General features: G+C 38.5%; 1 protein-coding gene across 11 annotated transcripts in view; it reads right to left on the bottom strand.

Moving 5' to 3' along the window:
* Positions 1 to 19,610, bottom strand: part of APC (APC regulator of WNT signaling pathway) — a 157,945-nt gene that overhangs the window by 45,024 nt on the left and 93,311 nt on the right. For all 11 annotated transcript variants that reach the window (XM_066274046.1, XM_066274049.1, XM_066274052.1 and 8 more), the window contains one exon: positions 2,593 to 2,697. In XM_066274046.1, coding sequence (XP_066130143.1) covers positions 2,593 to 2,697 — 105 coding nt within the window. The remainder of the gene's footprint in view (positions 1 to 2,592; positions 2,698 to 19,610) is intronic.

Genomic DNA, 19,610 nt, shown 5'->3' with positions numbered 1-19,610 from the left:
CTGTAACAGTGGGATTTGAACTATTCAACCTCTTGAGAAAGTCATCTTAAGCTCAGGCACACAAGAACTGATGTAACTGAATGAAGGAGGACAAAGAGAGCACTACAGGCAGTCAGTCCCCTGGTTATGAACAAGATAGGTTCTGGAGGTTTGTTCTTAAGATGAATTTGTATGTAAGTTGGAACAGGAAGTATATGAGAAGCCTGTTAACCATTACCAATACTGAGTGTTATTAATCTTTGCTAACCCAATGGCCTTAAAAATACCTCATTTTGGTTGTAGTTTATATTTATACATTATTATTAATAAAACTGATAATCTTTCCATATGTTTTCAAGTAATTTCTATTTCCTTTTAATTCTTGTTTTAACAGCCTTTTTTCCATGTTTTAACAGTTTTTCAATAGTTAATTTATAAATACTGTTTTTTAAATTTTACTTATTGATATTTAGGGAGACAGGAAGCGAGAGAGAGACAGAAACATTGATCTGTTCCTGTATGTGCCCCGACTGCAGACTGAACCAGCAATCTCTGTGCTTTCGGGTATGCTTAATCAACTGAGCCATCTGGCCAGGGCGTAAATACGCTTTATGTATTTTGAATTTTAACTTTTCTGTGCAATAAATATTTATAAATAATGTGATCTTGGTTGTTTGCTTTATAATCTTGCTCTGATTTTATGACACATTGAAGTTTTACATTCTTATATGAAACCTACTGAACCTTTTTTAAAAATGTTTATTTTATTGATTTTTAGAGAGAGGAAGGGAGAGAGCAGGAGAGAGATAGGAACATTGATCTGTTCCTGTATGTGCCCTGACCAGGATCGAACTGGCAACCTCTGTGCTTCGGGATGATGCTCCAACCAACTGAGCTATCTGGCCAGGGCCTATTGAGCCCTTTTTTATGGTTTCCTACCTACCTCATGATTATAAAAATTTTACCCATACTTTCTTATAATCTTTTAATATTTTTAAGTTTTATTTTTGACATTAAATCTAATCTTAGGATTAATTCTGATGAAATAAGTGTGATAAAATTCAACTATTATTTTTTAACTGGACACCCAGATTGGACAGGTAAGGCTTTATAGTATATAATAATTGCAATATGACCCAAAGCATTAATGGTAAGTCTAATCCTAAGCACAGAATTTTTTTCTGTCAAAAGGAACTTTCTTTCTTTCTACATATGTGCAGAAACATATAAGCTTCCCCAGTAATTCCCTAAACAACAAAGAAATAACTCAAATGTGGCCCTTGCCAGTCAGGCAGTTAGCTCAGAGGTTAAGTGTCATCCTGAAACAACAAGGTTGAGGGTTCGATCCCTGGTCAGGGCACACACAGGAAGCAACCAAAAAATACATGACTGAATGGAACAATGATGCTTCCATTCCTCCTCCCCTCTCTCTCTCCCTTTCTCTCTCTAGCTCTCTAAAAATCAATAAAAATTAAGCACTGGCCAGATAGCTCAGTAGGTTGGAGTGCTAAATACCTGGTCAGGGCACATATAGGAAGAGATGATGTTCCTGTCTCTCTCTCTCTCTCTCACGCTCTCAAAAACAAAAGAAATGAAACAAAAGAAAAGTCAAATGTGCTATTTAAATATAATTTCTTTTGCACTAATTTACCATCTATAACTTAGCGCTTTCCCCACTGCAATGCTAACTAGTAATACTAAAATGAATTACTTTTTGTTTTAACTTAGTACAATAAATTTTAGCTTCAATTTTAAGTTTTAAATTTTAATAAACTAAAAGAAGCATGCTCATTTTCATAAATACCAAAAGTAACCTATAAACACTAAAGAAATAGTTTATGTCAACCATAGGAAAATTACCTTAAAATCAACTTAGTGAAATTCTATTTTTAAGTAACTATTTAGTTACAGCATAAATATATTCACTGAAAAACTACAGAGCATACAGAACACCTCAAAGAAAAATTCTGTTATATTAGGATACATCCAATAAGACTAATAGAAAATTGATGGCAGCACAATAAGACAATATAGTTCTACATTTCAAAAAAATCACGTTGACTTCCATAATGTTGCTAAAAATGATATAATAGTTAAATATGACTAGGCTTTCTCTTTACTTTTTTATGAGCATTAGACTCATCTTCTCAAAGATAAGACTTAGATTTATAGATTTAAGTAATCTTGAATTACAAGAGAAAACAAGAACTCTAACAAAGTCCTTATGATCATTTTTTAAAAACAAAAATGTCTTTGCACAGAATGCCTTAGAGAAAGAGCAAACCTAGTCAATGCAAGCAATAACTAGGTCAAATCACATGCATAACCAAAATGCAGCTTAGTATTTATTTTTCAAAAAACTACTCACACTAATCACTTCAGATTAAAACACAATTTAGATTATAAAATATACTTAGAGATTTGAAAACATTATTGTTAGATGTAATAAAGAATAATGATAGCATTTTGGTACTGAATTCTTCTTCTGAAGATATCCATTCAGGACTAAGAAAACAAGATTTACAGATCATTCTGGGGACCATCTAACTCCATATTCCTTTTGAAATATTTAAATAGTTAATTAAAAAAAACCCAATAAAATGATTTATTTACCTGACCACTACCAGAAGTTGCCATGTTGATTTCTGCCGCTCCTTGACCTTCATTCTGCCGCTCTGCTTCGTGTGAGCCAGCTTCATGCTTGCTCTGAGATGACCTCTGTTAACATGGAGTTAACATCATTACAGACAAAAATGGTGTATACCTTTTTAGCTCACAGCTTTTTTCCCTTCCTTGTTTTAAGGGTCTGAATGCATCAGTTATGAAGCTTTATGAAGGCAGAGGACTGCACTTCAGACTTCATAACCTCCAGCATGGTTGCCAGTCGGCAATTTCAGTAAGAGGAAAGTGAAGTGCGTCCCTTGAGCATTAGAGCTGCACAAGACAAAGGATTTTCTGAGACTCACAGAAACACCATCCTCCAGCAGCTGTGCTAATACCACTATCAGGAATATAATCCAACTAGAACAAATAACTGTCTTTTCTTCAAGGTCACATGATTCTGGCATTTAATGGAGCTGCAAATATAACAGTTACGCTATTACCTAAGCTTATAAATACCTTCTGTGTAAGTATACTTATACATAGCATTTGCTATTAAAATATATGAAACAAGCAGATAATCTCTTAGACTCTGATATAATTAAACTAAAAATCTTTTCTAATGTAACTACCAGCTGGTATATGAAATGAAAATGACAGATTATATCCAGTAAAAGAAGGCATTTCAAGATAGATTATATCCAGTATAAAGCAGTGATTTGTAAAAAATAACACTGCAGAATCAAAAAAATTTTTTCCAATATCTTTTATAGAAACAATTACAAATATGATTGCTCTGGGAAAACGACTCTGAAATAAAAATTATACTTTAAGAAGTGTTACATTATAGTGGATAATTATCTTACAAAATGGCTTCCACTGGAACTTCTTTAAACATCATGCTTTCTTAGACCATTTAAAATGTGACTTAAAAATTAATTTACATGCAACATTTCCATCAATAAACTACTATAACTATGTAGGCTAAAAGTGAGGTAGCCCTAATAATCTGGCAATAGAAGAAAAAACTATCATCTGAAAATCACACTATAAAATTGATAAAAATGAACAAAGGTAGAGACATATAGAGTCAATTTAGAAACAAAATGAATCAAAACCAATGAAAATCACAAAGATTTGACACTAACATAACCGAAGATGTCAATGTAAAAGTAGCAACCGCTATGCTAGTTACCTGCATTATGTGCTAAGGAAAGAATGCTAAGCAAAACCAGACATTGTTCTAGGCACTCTTGGAGCTTACTGTCCAGTCAGGGATACTATCAAATAATGGGAGAAATAACAATAAAGTTAAAACTTTGACAAGTGCTCTGAAAGAAGGGCACAAGGTGCTATAAGAATATGTAACAGGGAGATGACGTCAGAGTAATGGCGGGGTAGGAAGCGATACCGATGAATCTCCCCCAAAACTCAACAAGATCTTCAACCAGAAACAGAAAAACCTATACTTGGAGCTTCCAGATGCTTCGCAATACACCCAAAGGTATGATTGAGTGAAAAATTGGCTAAATATATAACCAAACCCCAAAGGAAATAGGGAGTAAGAAATGCTCCGCCTTCCTCACTAACCTAAACAGGGCGGCTTTCTCTGGTAACTGTGAATATAGAAACTGAGGCAGGCAAAGGGGGTGAATAGATCCAGGCCACCGCGGCACAGACGGCCGAACCAGGCTGTGGCACGGAGATCCAAGCCGAGGAAAATCTGATCCTGTGGCAACCCGGGCAATACAAGCTAACACTCGCGCCAAACCCAAACAAAGAAAGACAAGCGGAGCGGCCATTTTACCCGGTCTCCTGGTCGGCGTGCGCGCAGTTAGTGGGCGAGAGATTTCTTCCTAAGCCCCGGAAGTGGGTGCCCGTGTTGCCCCACGGAGAGGCAGGGTCAGAGGCCTTTCTGTGGGCCGAGGGCAGAGTCTCTGGGCAGCCCCAGCACCCTGGGAAAGCCACGCACGGGAGGGAGTGAGAACTAATTCCAACGGTGGAGATTTTCCGTGCTGGAGGGTGTTTCACTCAGAGGGAACCGCGGCCAGCCTCATATCCTGGTTTGCGCACGCAGATAAGGAGTGAGCGATTCCTCCGAGTGCCTCGGCAGTGCGCGCCCGTGTTATCGCACAGAGGGGCAGAGTCAGGGGCCTTTGTGTGGGCCAAAGCGGAATCTCGGGCCGCCCCAGCGCCTTGCAAAAGCCGCGCACGGGGATGGAGCGAGAGCCAATTCCAACGCTGCAACTTTTCCCTGCGGTTGGGGGTTTCACTCAGAGCGTGAGACTGCTGGCTGGATATCCTGGTCGCAGACAGTGAGTGAGAGTTTCCTCCAAGCGCCCCGGAAGTGGGCGCCCGCTTGTGTTACCGGACAGAGTGGCAGAGCCAGAGGTCTTTGAGTGGGCGGAAAGCCCGCCTGATTATGCTAGCAGCTCTGACTGACTGAGCCTTACCCAGAGCCCTGTGCTGAGTGGAAATAGAGTGGGGAGTTGCCAGCTCTTTGAGCCTCTTACTATCCAGGCAGAGGCAGCAGCAACCCCATAGCTGGATTATCAGGCTACTAATTGAGGAAGGAAAGACTAGGAGAAAGGCTCCAGGAACACGGATTCTCTCACTGTCGGAGCCTATAAATGCTAATGAGTCTCGACTCCCAACGAGACTAAAGCACAATACATGACATTGCCATAGAGACTTATCAACTGCAAACCTCTACCTGAGCGTGCCAAAGGGGCAGAACCCGGGGTACAGAGTCACCGACCAGGAAGAGGGAGAGAAAAGAAAAAGCAAGAAGATAACCTCTCAAAATCAAGAATAATCTGCAGACTTCATAACCTATCCCATTTTATTATATTTGTTTGTTTGTTTCTCTTATCTTCATTCTTGATACTTTTTTTTCCTCCTCCAATTTGGCCGATTAACTCTCTACCGGTCTTACTCTCTCCTCTCCTTGAACTACACTACCCATAAGTGTTACATCTCCCATTATCTTTTCTCTTCTCTTCCTTTCTCTCTATGAGGGTTGCACTCCAAAACCCTTAACTCTCTCTCTCTCTCTCCTTTCTTTTTTCTTCTTTTAGTGGTTCCCTCTTTTTTTCTCTCTCTCTCTTTCTTTTCTCCCTCTATATTAGTTTCTTCCTTTCTCCTTTACATCTCCTCTCATTCAAACCTCAATAACAAACAAATTATCTTATCTGGGACTCAAACCTATGTTTGTGGCATTTTGGGGGGTTTTTACTTCACCTTTTTAACTCACTAGCAGTGCTCCCATCCCTGGCTCTCCATATTATCTAGTTCTTGTTCCACTAAATACAATAGTAAGTTTTTAATTTGTCCCCCCATTTTTCCGTTTTCCTCTTATTCCTCTCATCATAACTCTTAGACAACCAACACCTAAAAGCAAATCATTTTATTCTTGACCCAAATTTTTTCCTTATTTGCTTTTTGTGGGTCCATATGCTCTTTTTTTTTCTTTTTTCTTTTTCTTTTTATTTTTTTTCTCTTTTTTGCCCCTTTATTACTTTTCCCCAATTCAGGCCCTCCATCACAGGCATTGTTTGTTATAACTCACAGTCCACCACAAGATTTTCTCAAGAAAGAGGGGAGAGGAAAGGGGAGGAAAAAAGGAGGGGGGGAATAATTTCCTTTTTTAAAAAATTTTATTTTATTTTATTTTTCTTTATTTCATTATTAATTTTTTTTTAAAAACAACTTTTCAATTTTTTATTTTTTTATTTTTTTTTAACTTTTTATTCTTTATTAAATCTCATTAATACTATCAACAAAACCACCCTCAGATGCCATTAAGGAAGAGAAAATCGAATATCATGGATACAAAAGAAAGAGAGGTAACACAGCTAGATGAGGAAAAATCTATGGAGAAAAAATTTAATATATTGGAAAGCTTGGAGCTAAATGACAGAGAATTCAAGATAGAAATACTAAAAATCCTCCAAGATATACAAGAAAACACAGAAAGGCAATATAGGGAGCTCAGAAAACAACTCCATGAACACAAAGAATATATGTCCAAGGAAATTGAAACTATAAAAACAAATCAAACAGAGATGAAAAACTCAATTCACGAGCTGAAAAACGAAGTAACAAGCTTAGCTAATAGAACAGGTCAGATAGAAGAGAGGATTAGTGAAATAGAAGACAAACAACTTGAGGCACAACAGAGAGAAGAAGAAAGAGACTCAAAAATTAAAAAAAATGAGATAGCCCTACAAGAATTATCTGACTCCATCAAAAAGAATAACATAAGAATAATAGGTATATCAGAGGGAGAAGAGAGAGAAAATGGAATGGAGAACATACTCAAACAAATAATAGATGAGAACTTCCCAAGCCTGTGGAAAGAACTAAAGCCTCAAGTTCAAGAAGCAAACAGAACTCCAAGTTTTCTTAACCCCAACAAACCTACTCCAAGGCATATCATAATGAAATTGACACAAACCAACAGCAAAGAAAAAATTCTCAAGGCAGCCAGGGAAAAGAAGAATACAACATATAAAGGAAGGCCCATTAGATTATCATCAGATTTCTCAGCAGAAACTCTACAAGCTAGAAGAGAGTGGACCCCAATATTTAAAGTCCTGAAAGAGAGGAACTTTCAGCCACGAATACTATACCCATCAAAGCTATCCTTCAAATACGAAGGGGAAATAAAAACATTCACAGATACAGAAAAGATGAGGGAATTTATCATCAGAAAACCCCCACTCCAGGAATTACTAAAGGGGGTTCTCCAATCAGATACAAAGAACAAAAAAAAAACAGAGCCACAAGTAAAAGCTCCAAGAAGAACACAATAAAACCAAATTTAAACTGTGACAACAACAAAAAGAAAGAGGGGGAGAAGATGGAGATTAACAGTAGCAAAGGACGATGGAGTGCAAAAGTACTCACAAAATAGTTCGCTACAATGAACAGGGTAGGGACCCTTTTCATTACTCAAAGGTAACCACCATTGAAAAAACCACCACAGAAGCACATGAGATAAAAAAGATAGCAACAGAGGAAAGATGTATGGAATACAACCAAATAAAAACAAAAGATAGAAAAATGAAAGAGAAGGATAAAACAAGACACAAAACTAACAGAAAGCAAGATGTAAAATGGCAATAGGGAACTCACAAGTATCAATAATTACACTAAATGTAAATGGATTAAACTCACCAATAAAAAGGCACAGAGTAGCAGAATGGATTAAAAAAGAAAATCCAACTGTATGCTGCCTACAGGAAACTCATCTAAGTAACAAGGATAAAAGCAAATTCAAAGTGAAAGGCTGGAAAACAATACTCCAAGCAAATAACATCCAAAAAAAAGCAGGTGTAGCAATACTCATATCGGATAATGCTGACTACAAGACAGGAAAAGTACTCAGAGACAAAAATGGCCATTTCATAATGGCTAAGGGGACACTGAATCAAGAAGACATAACAATTCTTAATATATATGCACCAAACCAAGGAGCACCAAAATATATAAGACAGCTACTTATTGATCTTAAAACAAAAACTGACAAAAATACAATCATACTTGGAGACCTCAATACACCGCTGACGGCTCTAGATCGGTCATCCAAACAGAGAATCAACAAAGACATAGTGGCCTTAAACAAAACACTAAAGCACCTGGATATGATAGACATCTACAGGACATTTCATCCCAAAGTGACTGAGTATACATTTTTCTCCAGTGTACATGGATCATTCTCAAGAATTGACCATATGTTGGGCCACAAAAACAACATCAGCAAATTCAGAAAAATTGAAGTTGTACCAAGCATATTTTCTGATCATAAAGCCTTGAAACTAGAAATCAACTGCAAAAAAGAGGGAAAAAATCCCACAAAAATGTGGAAACTAAACAACATACTTTTAAAAAATGAATGGGTCAAAGAAGAAATAAGTGCAGAGATCAAAAGATATATACAGACTAATGAAAATGACAATACGACATATCAGAATCTATGGGATGCAGCAAAAGCAGTGATAAGAGGGAAGTTCATATCGCTTCAGGCATATATGAACAAACAAGAGAGAGCCCAAGTGAACCACTTAACTTCCCACCTTAAGGAACTAGAAAAAGAAGAACAAAGACAACCCAAAACCAGCCGAAGAAAGGAGATAATAAAAATAAGAGCAGAAATAAATGAATTAGAGAACAGAAAAACTATAGAAAAAATTAATAGAACAAGGAGCTGGTTCTTTGAAAAGATCAACAAAATTGACAAACCCTTGGCAAGACTTACCAAGGAAAAAAGAGAAAGAACTCATATAAACAAAATCCATAATGAAAGAGGAGAAATCACCACGGACACCGTAGATATACAAAGAATTATTGTAGAATACTATGAAAAACTTTATGCCACTAAATTCAACAACCTAGAAGAAATGGATAAATTCCTAGAAAAATACAACCTTCCTAGACTGAGTCAAGAAGAAGCAGAAAGCCTAAACAGACCTATCAGTAGAGAAGAAATAGAAAAAACCATTAAAAACCTCCCCAAAAATAAAAGTCCAGGCCCTGACGGCTATACCAGCGAATTTTATCAAACATTCAAAGACGACTTGGTTCCTATTCTACTCAAAGTCTTCCAAAAAATTGAAGAAGAAGCAATACTTCCAAACACATTTTATGAGGCCAACATAACCCTCATACCAAAACCAGGCAAGGATGGCACAAAAAAAGAAAACTACAGACCAATATCTCTAATGAATATAGATGCTAAAATACTAAACAAAATACTAGCAAATCGAATACAACAACATATTAAAAAAATAATACATCATGATCAAGTGGGATTCATCCCAGAATCTCAAGGATGGTTCAACATACGTAAAACGGTTAATGTAATACACCATATCAACAAAACAAAGAACAAAAACCACATGATCTTATCAATAGACGCAGAAAAGGCTTTCGATAAAATACAACACAATTTTATGTTTAAGACTCTCAACAAAATGAGTATAGAAGGAAAATATCTCAACATGATAAAGGCCATATATGATAAACCATCAGCTAACATCATATTAAATGGCACTAAACTGAAGGCTTTCCCCCTTAAATCAGGAACAAGACAGGGTTGTCCACTCTCTCCACTCTTATTTAATGTGGTACTAGAGGTTCTAGCCAGAGCAATCAGACAAGACAAAGAAATAAAAGGCATCCATATCGGAAAAGAAGAAGTAAAGGTATCACTTTTTGCAGATGATATGATCCTATACATCGAAAACCCCAAAGAATCCACAAAAAGACTACTAGAAACAATAAGCCAATACAGTAAGGTCGCAGGATACAAAATTAACATACAGAAGTCAATAGCCTTTCTATATGCCAACAATGAAACAACTGAGAAGGAACTCAAAAGAATAATCCCCTTCACGATTGCAACAAAAAAAATAAAATACTTAGGAATAAACATAACAAAGAATGTAAAGGACTTATATAATGAAAACTATAAACCATTGTTAAGGGAAATCAAAAAAGATATAATGAGATGGAAGAATATACCTTGTTCTTGGCTAGGAAGAATAAATATAATCAAGATGGCTATATTACCCAAAGCAATATACAAATTTAATGCAATTCCCATCAAACTTCCAATGACATTTTTTAAAGAAATAGAGCAAAAAATCATCAGATTTATATGGAACTATAAAAAACCCCGAATAGCCAAAGCAATCCTAAAGAAAAAGAATGAAGCTGGGGGCATAACAATACCTGACTTCAAACTCTATTATAGGGCCACGACAATCAAAACAGCATGGTACTGGCAGAAAAATAGACACTCAGACCAATGGAACAGAATAGAAAGTCCAGAAATAAAACCACATATATATAGTCAAATAATTTTTGATAAAGGGGCCAACAACACACAATGGAGAAAAGAAAGCCTCTTCAATAAATGGTGCTGGGAAAACTGGAAAGCCACATGCAAAAGAATGAAACTGGACTACAGTCTCTCCCCCTGTACAAAAATTAACTCAAAATGGATCAAAGATCTAAACATAAGACCTGAAACAATTAAGTACATAGAAGAAGACATAGGTACTCAACTCATGGACCTGGGTTTTAAAGAGCATTTTATGAATTTGACTCCAATGGCAAGAGAAGTGAAGGCAAAAATTAATGAATGGGACTACATCAGACTAAGAAGTTTTTGCTCAGCAAGAGAAACTGATAACAAAATAAACAGAAAGCCAACTAAATGGGAAATGATATTTTCAAACAACAGCTCAGATAAGGGCCTAATATCCAAAATATACAAAGAACTCATAAAACTCAATAACAAACAAACAAACAATCCAATAAAAAAATGGGAAGAGGATATGAATAGACACTTCTCCCAGGAAGAGATACAAATGGCCAACAGATATATGAAAAGATGCTCATCTTCTTTAGCTATTAGAGAAATGCAAATCAAAACGGCAATGAGATACCACCTCACACCTGTTCGATTAGCTGTTATTAGCAAGTCAGGTAATAGCAAATGTTGGAGAGGCTGTGGAGAAAAAGGAACCCTCATACACTGTTGGTGGGGATGTAAAGTAGTACAACCATTATGGAAGAAAGTATGGTGGTTCCTCAAAAAACTGAAAATAGAACTACCTTATGACCCAGCAATCCCTCTACTGGGTATATATCCCCAAAACTCAGAAACATTGATACGTAAAGACACATGCAGCCCCATGTTTATTGCAGCATTGTTCACAGTGGCCAGGACATGGAAACAACCAAAAAGCCCATCAATAGATGACTGGATAAAGAAGATGTGGCACATATATACTATGGAATACTACTCAGCCATAAGAAATGATGACATCGGAACATTTACAGCAAAATGGTGGGATCTTGATAACATGATACGAAGCGAAATAAGTAAATCAGAAAAAAACAGGAACTGTATTATTCCATATGTAGGTGGAACATAATAGTGAAACTAAGAGACATTGATAAGAGTGTGGTGGTTACAGGGGGAGGGGGGAATGGGAGAGGGATAGGGGGTGGGGAGGGGCACAAAGAAAACAAGATAGAAGGTGACAGAGGACAATCTGACTTTGGGTGGTGGGTATGCAACATAATTGAACGACAAGATAACCTGGACTTGTTATCTTTGAATATATGTATCCTGAGTTATTGATGTCACCCCATTAAAAAAATAAAATTATAAAAAAAAAAAAAAAAAAAGAATATGTAACAGGAGTCATATGGTCTGGGGGTTTGGGGAAGAGCTCTCTTAGGAAGACCTGCTTGAATTAAGATCTGAATAATAAATAGAGGAGTTTTAAGAAAAGGGACATGGGTACAGGATGAAGGTTTTATGTAAACAGAAGATCATATAAAAGACCTGGAAATAGAAGGAAGCATGGCTTGTTTTAGCATAACAGAGAATCATGGGATGAAGAGAACAGAAAGACAGTAAAATACTGATTTTGTTGAATTTTAGTGATTCTCAGATCACATTCTTGCTCCCAAATAACTAATATGAGCATATTAATGAAAAATGTTTTATGTAAATTGATTTTGTAAAGTCAGTTTTTTTTTAAGAGAGAGAGAAGGGCCGGACCCAGAGAAACAGGAAGGGAGAGAGATGAGAAGCATCAAATCATTTTTGCGGCACCTTAGTCGTTTATTGATTGCTTTCTCATATGTGCCTTGACTAGGGGACTCCAGCTGAGTCAGTGACCTTGGGCTCAAGCCAGAGACCATGGGGTCATGTCTATGATCCCAGGCTCAAGCTGGCAACCTGGGGTTTCAAATCAGAGTCCTCAGCATCCCAGGCTGATGCTCTATGCACGGTGCCACGCCCTGGTCAGGCTAAAGTCAATTTTTAAATGGTTTAAGATCAGTGATCAGCAAACTCATTAGTCAACAGAGCCAAATATCAACAGTACAACAATTGAAATTTCTTTTGAGAGCCAAATTTTTTAAACTTAAACTATATAGGTAGGTACATTCCTTATCGAGGTAGCGCCTGCACGTGGTATTTTGTGGAAGAGCCACACTCAAGGGGCCAAAGAGCCGCATGTTGCTCGCGAGTCGCAGTTTGCAGAGCAGGGGTCTAAGTAAATAGGAAACAGAGGATATCACTTTGGAGGCTAACGTGTTTATGTAAGTGTGACATGATGGCACTTTGTACTAAGGAAGCAGTGATGGAGATAAAAGAAGTGGAGACACAGAGATAAATCTGAAGGACTTGGTGGTAGATTGGGTACGGTGTGTGAAGAAAGAGAACTGGTGTCAAGAATTACTCCTATGTTCCTTAGCTCACACATCTGAATAAGAATGGTGTTAATAATAAAGATCGATAATAACTTAAAAGAGGATAAAGGTTTTCTGAAGGAGGGAGAGTGGTAAGAAGACTTAGGAAGAGACCTTTTATTATGTTTTAGCTATGGTGGATTAAAGTGCCTTTGACACAAGGGGAGATGCAGAGTAGGCACACAGATTTAGGAGTCTGGAGCTCAGGGCTAGAAAAACAAATTTAAGTACCAATAGTATACAGATGGTAACTGAAACTCTAAGCACAAATGAGATGGTCTTAGGAAGGGACAATACACAGAAAAGAGAAATAAGCCTTAAGAAATTCCTACAGTTAACATCCACATAAAGGAACATGAGCCCTTAAAGGCCAAACAGGTGGAAAGACACCAAAAAAATATTGTCATATGTGCCAAGAAAAAAATAATTTCAAATAACAAGAAGTACTCAATAATGTGAAAAGTGTTAAGATGAAGACTGAAAATATCAAGTTAATTAACAATATGAAAGTCACGGATGGTCCATGCTAGTGAAATTATGGGAATGTAAATTAGATTGGCTTGCATTAAGAGTGAAGGGTGGCCCTGGCCGCTTGGCTCAGTGTATAGAGTGTCAGCCTGGGGCATGAACATCCGGGTTCAATTCCTGGTTAGGGCACACATGAGAAGCGACCATTTTCTTCTCTTCCCCTCCCTCCATCCCCTACTCTCTTCCCTGACAGCCAGTGGCTCGATCAGTTTGATTAGTTCGAGCATCAGCCATGGGCACCAAGGATAGCCTGGTTGGTCCAAGTGTTGGCTTCAGGTACTGAGGATAGTTTGGATGATTTGAGCATCGACCCCAGATGGGGGCTGCTGGGTGGACCCTGATTGAGGCACATGCGGGAGTCTGTCTCACTATCTCCCCTCCTCTCACTTGAGAAAAAAAAAATGAATGAATGGTGGGACCTGACTGGTGGTGGCACGTAAAGTGTTGACCTGGAAATCTTGAGGTTGCTGGCTTGAGGGTGGGATCCTTGATATGATCCCATGGTCACTGGCTTGAACAAGGGGTCAGTGATTCAGCTGTAGCCTCCCAGTCAAGGTCCATATGAGAAGCAATCAGTGAACAACTAAGGTGTCATAACTATGAGCTGATGCTTCTCATTTCTCTCCCTTCAGCTCGCCCCGCTTCTTACACGTGCGCACAAAAAGAAAACAAAAACAAAAACAAAAATCAAACAAACAAAAAAGAGTAAATGGTGAGGAGAAATGTAGACTTGGAGTCTAGAAACACCTTTAGAGTGGGGACTGGGAAAAGACAAGGAGGGAGGGAAGGGGAGATGAAGACAGACAGTTGCAGGCAGGGGTGGAATTGAGGAAGGTTCATTTTATATTTTAAACATAAGATCTGATTCTGTTTAATTGTCAATGGAAAGGTGCTACAGAAGAGGAAGATGATAAATACTTGAGAGAAAAAAGTAAAATGTTCCCAAGAAGGCAGGAATTGAGAATCCAAAGTGCAAGAAGGAAGTAGTGCACAATGCTTCCTGTTAGGAGACATAGTTTCTCTGATAGCTACTGTTTTCTGTGTGAAGGAGGAGGTGGAATTATTAGAGGAAGGGAGAAAGGGTTGAAATAGTTATTTCCAATGGAGGGAAAATGGAGGATCCAAAGAAACATAGTAGACATTCAGGACTACCAGGCTCATTTGATGATGATGATAAGGAAGAATAGGATGAAGTTTAAAAAAAAAATCTAATGTTTACTATGCATTTATCACTTGTCATACACTAATTTAATCCTCATAACAACTCTACGAGGTAGTGAAATTATTATCCCCATTTTACTGACGAAGAAACTGAGACACAGGGAAGTATCTGGCCTTAGGTCACATACCTAGTCAATGACAGAGACAGACTACCCAGAGAGTCTGATTGCAGAGCCCAAACTAATAGCTAACATTTACGGCTATTACTTTTTCTCCTCCTTCCTTATTTACTTCCCTTTATTCTTTCATTGATCCTAGGCTACAGATGTGCCTGCATCTCTGATCACTGTCTAAAACTAGTGCTAACACTGAAGGCAAAGAAGCTGTTCTGAATCCTAACTACTTTCCTCATTCCTATTGTTACTGGATAACTAGGACTAAAATATATGCTTTTTGTTGAGGTATTTCCATACCACAAAATTCACCCATTTTAAGTGTACAATTCAATGATTTTTATTAAATCTACCAAGTATGACCACAATCCAGTTGCAAAACATTTTCATCGTTCTAATAAGATCTCTTGTGCTTATTTACAGATAATCCTCATTACTACCCACAGCTCCAGGCAACCAATTTGTCTTTATAAATGTACATTTCCTGGACATTTCTTCTCAATGGAATATGTGGACTTACATGTCTGGCTTCTTTTACTTAGCATGTTTTTTAGGTTCATCCACATTATAGTATGTATCATCAATTTGTTTCTTTTTATTACCAAAGAGTATTTCATTATAAGGATATACCATATCTGTATTCATTCACCAGGCAATATATACTTTATTGTTTCTACTTTTGGGCTAGAATGAATAATACTGCCATAAAAATTCAAGTTAAAGTTTTTGTGTAGACACATGCTTTCATCTCTTGGACAGATACCTAAAAGTAGAAATACTGAGTCACATGGTATCTCTATGTTTAATATTTTGAGAAACTGCCAGTTTTCCAAGTGGCTGTACCATTTTAAAGTCTCACCAACACTGTATTTATTCACATCCTTGCCAATGCTTATTACGACTGTCTTTATGAGTACAGCCATCCTAACAGATGTAAAGTGGCACCTCACTGTTTTTGTTTTTTTTGAGAGACAAGAGACAGAGACACAGGAAGGGAGAGAGGAAAAGAATCAACTCGTAGTTGTGGCACTTTAGTTATTCAATGATTGCCTCTTATATATGCCTTGAATGGGGTGCTCCAGCTGAGCCAATGACCCGTTGTTCAAACCAGCGACCTTTGGGCTCAAGCCAGCAACCATGGGATCATGTCAATGACCCCATGCTCAAGTCAGTGACTCCGTACTCAAGCTGAACGAGCCTGCACTCAAGCTGGCGACCTGAGGGTTTGGGACCTGGGACACTCTATCCACTGTGCCACCACCTGGTCAGGCCTCACTGTAGTTTTGATTTGTATTTCCCTAATGACTAATAATGTTGAGCATCTTTTCATCTGTTCATTGGCCATTCCTGTATCTTTTCTCATGCAATATTTATTCAACTGTTATGTCCATTTTTAAATTGGGCTGTCTCCTTATTACTGAGTTGTAAGTACTTTGCAGAGGATTTTAATAAATATTTTTCACTGGCTTATTATCTAGAGTTTTTAAAAACCATGTTATGATTTTTCTCACTGTTTCTTAAATAACCTGTCAGAAATAATGCACAAGTAGCAGCACTGGTTGTCTCTTATGCCCTTTTGTAATTTGAATCATGTGCAATAATTATGCCCCTTGAATTATGTGCAGCATCTAGACACGAAACCAGAACTGTTGGGAGGTAAGGCAGAGACAGTGCGATAAGCACTGCAATAAGCACAATCTGCTTAGTGGTGGAGAAATTATTTGGCAGCAATCTCTTCTTGTCTATATTGCATATAAACTAATTTATAAGTGTCAAATCCCCAGTATTCTCCATTTTCTAGATTTTCTCTGTGATCTCTATTAGAAAAATGACAATAATGCAATAAAAAAACTAAAAACAGCAAAATAATTTAAAAAGGGGTTTTAGTTCTTTTCCTCCTTCCTTCTCCTCTTCCTTTTCTTCCTCGCTCTCTCTTTCCCTACTCCCTCCTTCCTTCCGTCCTTCCTTCCTTCCTTCCGTCCTTCCTTCCTTCCTTCCTTCCTTCCTTCCTTCCTCCCTCCCTCCCTCCCTCCCTCCCTCCCTCCCTCCCTCTCTTTCTTTCTTTCTTTTGTGACAGGAGGGGAGGCAGAGACAGACTCCCACAGGTGCCCCGGTTCTGCCCATCTGGGACTGTTGCTCTGTTGCAAGTAGAGCCATTTTTTAGTGTCTGAGGTGGAGGCCATGGAGTCATCCTCAGTGCCCGGGGAAACTCATGCTAATCGAGCCATGGCTGCAGGAGGGAAGGGGAGAGAGAGAGAGAGAGAGAGAGAGAGAGAGAGAGAGAAGCAAGAAGGGGAGGGGTGAAGCAGATGGGCACTTCTCCTGTGTGCCCTGATGGGGGGAATCGAACCAAAAGGGTCATAACACCCAAATGACAAGTCAAAGAAAGTTGTTCAACTATGCAAATGAGATGCAAAACCAACTTTTATTTCATTGGTGAAAATGCACTATAGAAAAGGCTGAAAGTACCTACATGTTTCCTGATCCTCTAATTTCTGTAAGCAGTGTACATTCTCCTTTCAAATTTAATAGGCAGTTTGATTAGAGGTTTAAATTTACAGGCTGGTATGGTATAATATAAAATATATCTTTTGTCCCTTCATTTCTGGGAGACAGAACTTCAAAAACCCTTGGAACTCCTTGATTTTACTGTGCAAATAGGGTGCCTCAAGGAGGGCCCCAAGAAAGTTTCAGTGCTGGTCACCAGAGAAACCAACCGTATTACTAGGGGGTTAGAACTCTGGGCCAGATTGACCTCCAGGGAGAGGAAGAGGCTGGAACTGAGTTAAGTCATGTAGCCACCTATTTAATCAAGCATGCCTATATAATGAAACCTCAATAAAAACTCCGGACACCAAAGCTCAGTGGAGCTTTCTGGCTGATGAAAACTTACATGCTGGGAGAGTGGTATGTCCAGACTCTATGAGGATAGAACATGGAAGCTCTGCATCCTCCATTCCTTACCTTCTTTTTTTTACCGGGACAGAAAGTCAGAGAGAGGGATAGACAGGGACAGACAGACAGGAATGGAGAGACATGAGAAGCATCAATCATCAGTTTTTCGTTGCGACACTTTAGTTCAGCGGTTCTCAACCTGTGGGTCGCGAAATATTTTATTTAAAAATGTATTGTATAATAAATATGTATTTTCCGATGGCTTTAGGCAACCCCTGTGTTTTGGTCGTTCGACCCCCACTGGGGTCGCAACCCACAGGTTGAGAACCACTGCTTCAGTTGTTCATTGATTGCTTTCGCATATGTGCCTTGACCGTGGGGCTACAGCAGACCTAGTAACCCTTTGCTTGAGCCAGTGACCTTGGGTCCAAGCTCATGAGCTTTGCTCAAACCAGATGAGCCCGCGTTCAAGCTGGCGACCTTGGGGTCTCGAACCTGGGTCCTCCGCATCCCAGTCCGATGCTCTATCCACTGCGCCGCCTGGTCCTTACCCTCATATCTTGCCCTACATGTTTCTCTATTTCTGTTCCTGAGCTGTATCATAAAACTGTAACTGTAAGTGTTGTACTCTCAGTGAGTCTGAGTCATTTTAAGGAATTATCAAACCTAAGGGGGTTGTGGGAAGTCCCAAATTTGTAGTCAGCTGGGCAGAAGTATGGGTGCCTTGGCACTGAAATGGGGGCAGTCTTGTGAAGGACTCTGGCCCCAATGTGTAGGGTCTATGCTAACTTCAGGTAGTTTTGGAACTGAATTCCACTGCAGTACATCCATCTGGGGTGGAATTTACAGCAAGGTGGGCAAAGTGAAGATGGCCTGGGGACATCCAAAACTTGCAGCTGGTGCCTGAAGTGAAGCCCGTCTTATGAATGACTTTACCTCTGTAAGGGTCTACATTAGGTAGCACCAAAACTTAACTGAACTGTAGGATATCCAGTGTAGGTATCCGAGAACTTTTCCATTCTCTTTCAGAAACTCCTCTTTCATTTGGCTATTAAACACTCCTATAATACTTTGATTTTCTTGTCTTCTCTATTTTCAATCTTATTATCTTTTTGTTCTACTTTCTGAGAAATTTTCCTAATATTTCTAGTGAGTTCACTTCTGCTATCACAATTTTAATTCCCCAAAATTCTTTTTTTTAAAAATTCTCTAAATGTTCCTTTTATATACCATCATTTTCTTCCTTTTTGGATGCATTATCTTTTATCTGAGAATATTGATACTAGCTTTATTTTTCAAAAGTTTTCTTCCTGCATAGTATCTGTTTTCACTAAATTCTTTCGCATTAGAAACTTTTTCTTTTTTTTTTAGTGAGAGGAGGAGAGGCAGAGACAGACTCCCACATGAGCCCTGACCGGAATCCACTGGGCAAGCCCACTAGGGGGCAATGCTCTGCCCACCTGGGGCCCTTGCTTTATTGCAACTGGAGTCATTTTTTAGTGCCTGAGGCAGAGGCCATGGTGCTTGGGGCTAACTTGCTCCAATCAAGCCATGGCTGCAGGAGGAAAGGAGAACAGAAAAAGAGAGAGAGAAAGAGAGAGAGAAGCAGATGGGCACTTCTCCTGTGCACCCTGACTGAGAGTTGAACCCAGGATGTCCACATGCCGGGCCGATGCTCTACCACTGAGCCAACCAGCGAGGGCCTAGAAACTTTCTTAAAATGCCTGAAGTCCTTAGTTATCCAACCATATTTAAGAGTGGGACACCTATGAAAAAGTTAAGTGAAACTCTTATGCCTGAGAGATGAAGCTTATTAACTACAGCTATCCTGTAGGCTAGTCTAGATGAATTATTTTATTGAGAAATCTTCTAATGTCAATGTCTTTAGATCTCTTTTGGGGATGTTAGACATATTTCTTAGAGAAGTTGCTTCCCGGAAACTTGCCTGTATTGTAAGCCTGGATACCAATGAAGGTTTGAGCATTCGATAAGTAAATT

This window comes from Saccopteryx bilineata, chromosome 4 (assembly GCF_036850765.1).
Source record: "Saccopteryx bilineata isolate mSacBil1 chromosome 4, mSacBil1_pri_phased_curated, whole genome shotgun sequence".
In the NCBI taxonomy this organism is placed as follows: Eukaryota; Metazoa; Chordata; class Mammalia; order Chiroptera; family Emballonuridae; genus Saccopteryx; species Saccopteryx bilineata.
The sequence above is the reverse complement of the archived record's forward strand: the minus strand, read 5'-3'. Positions and strand labels throughout refer to the sequence as shown.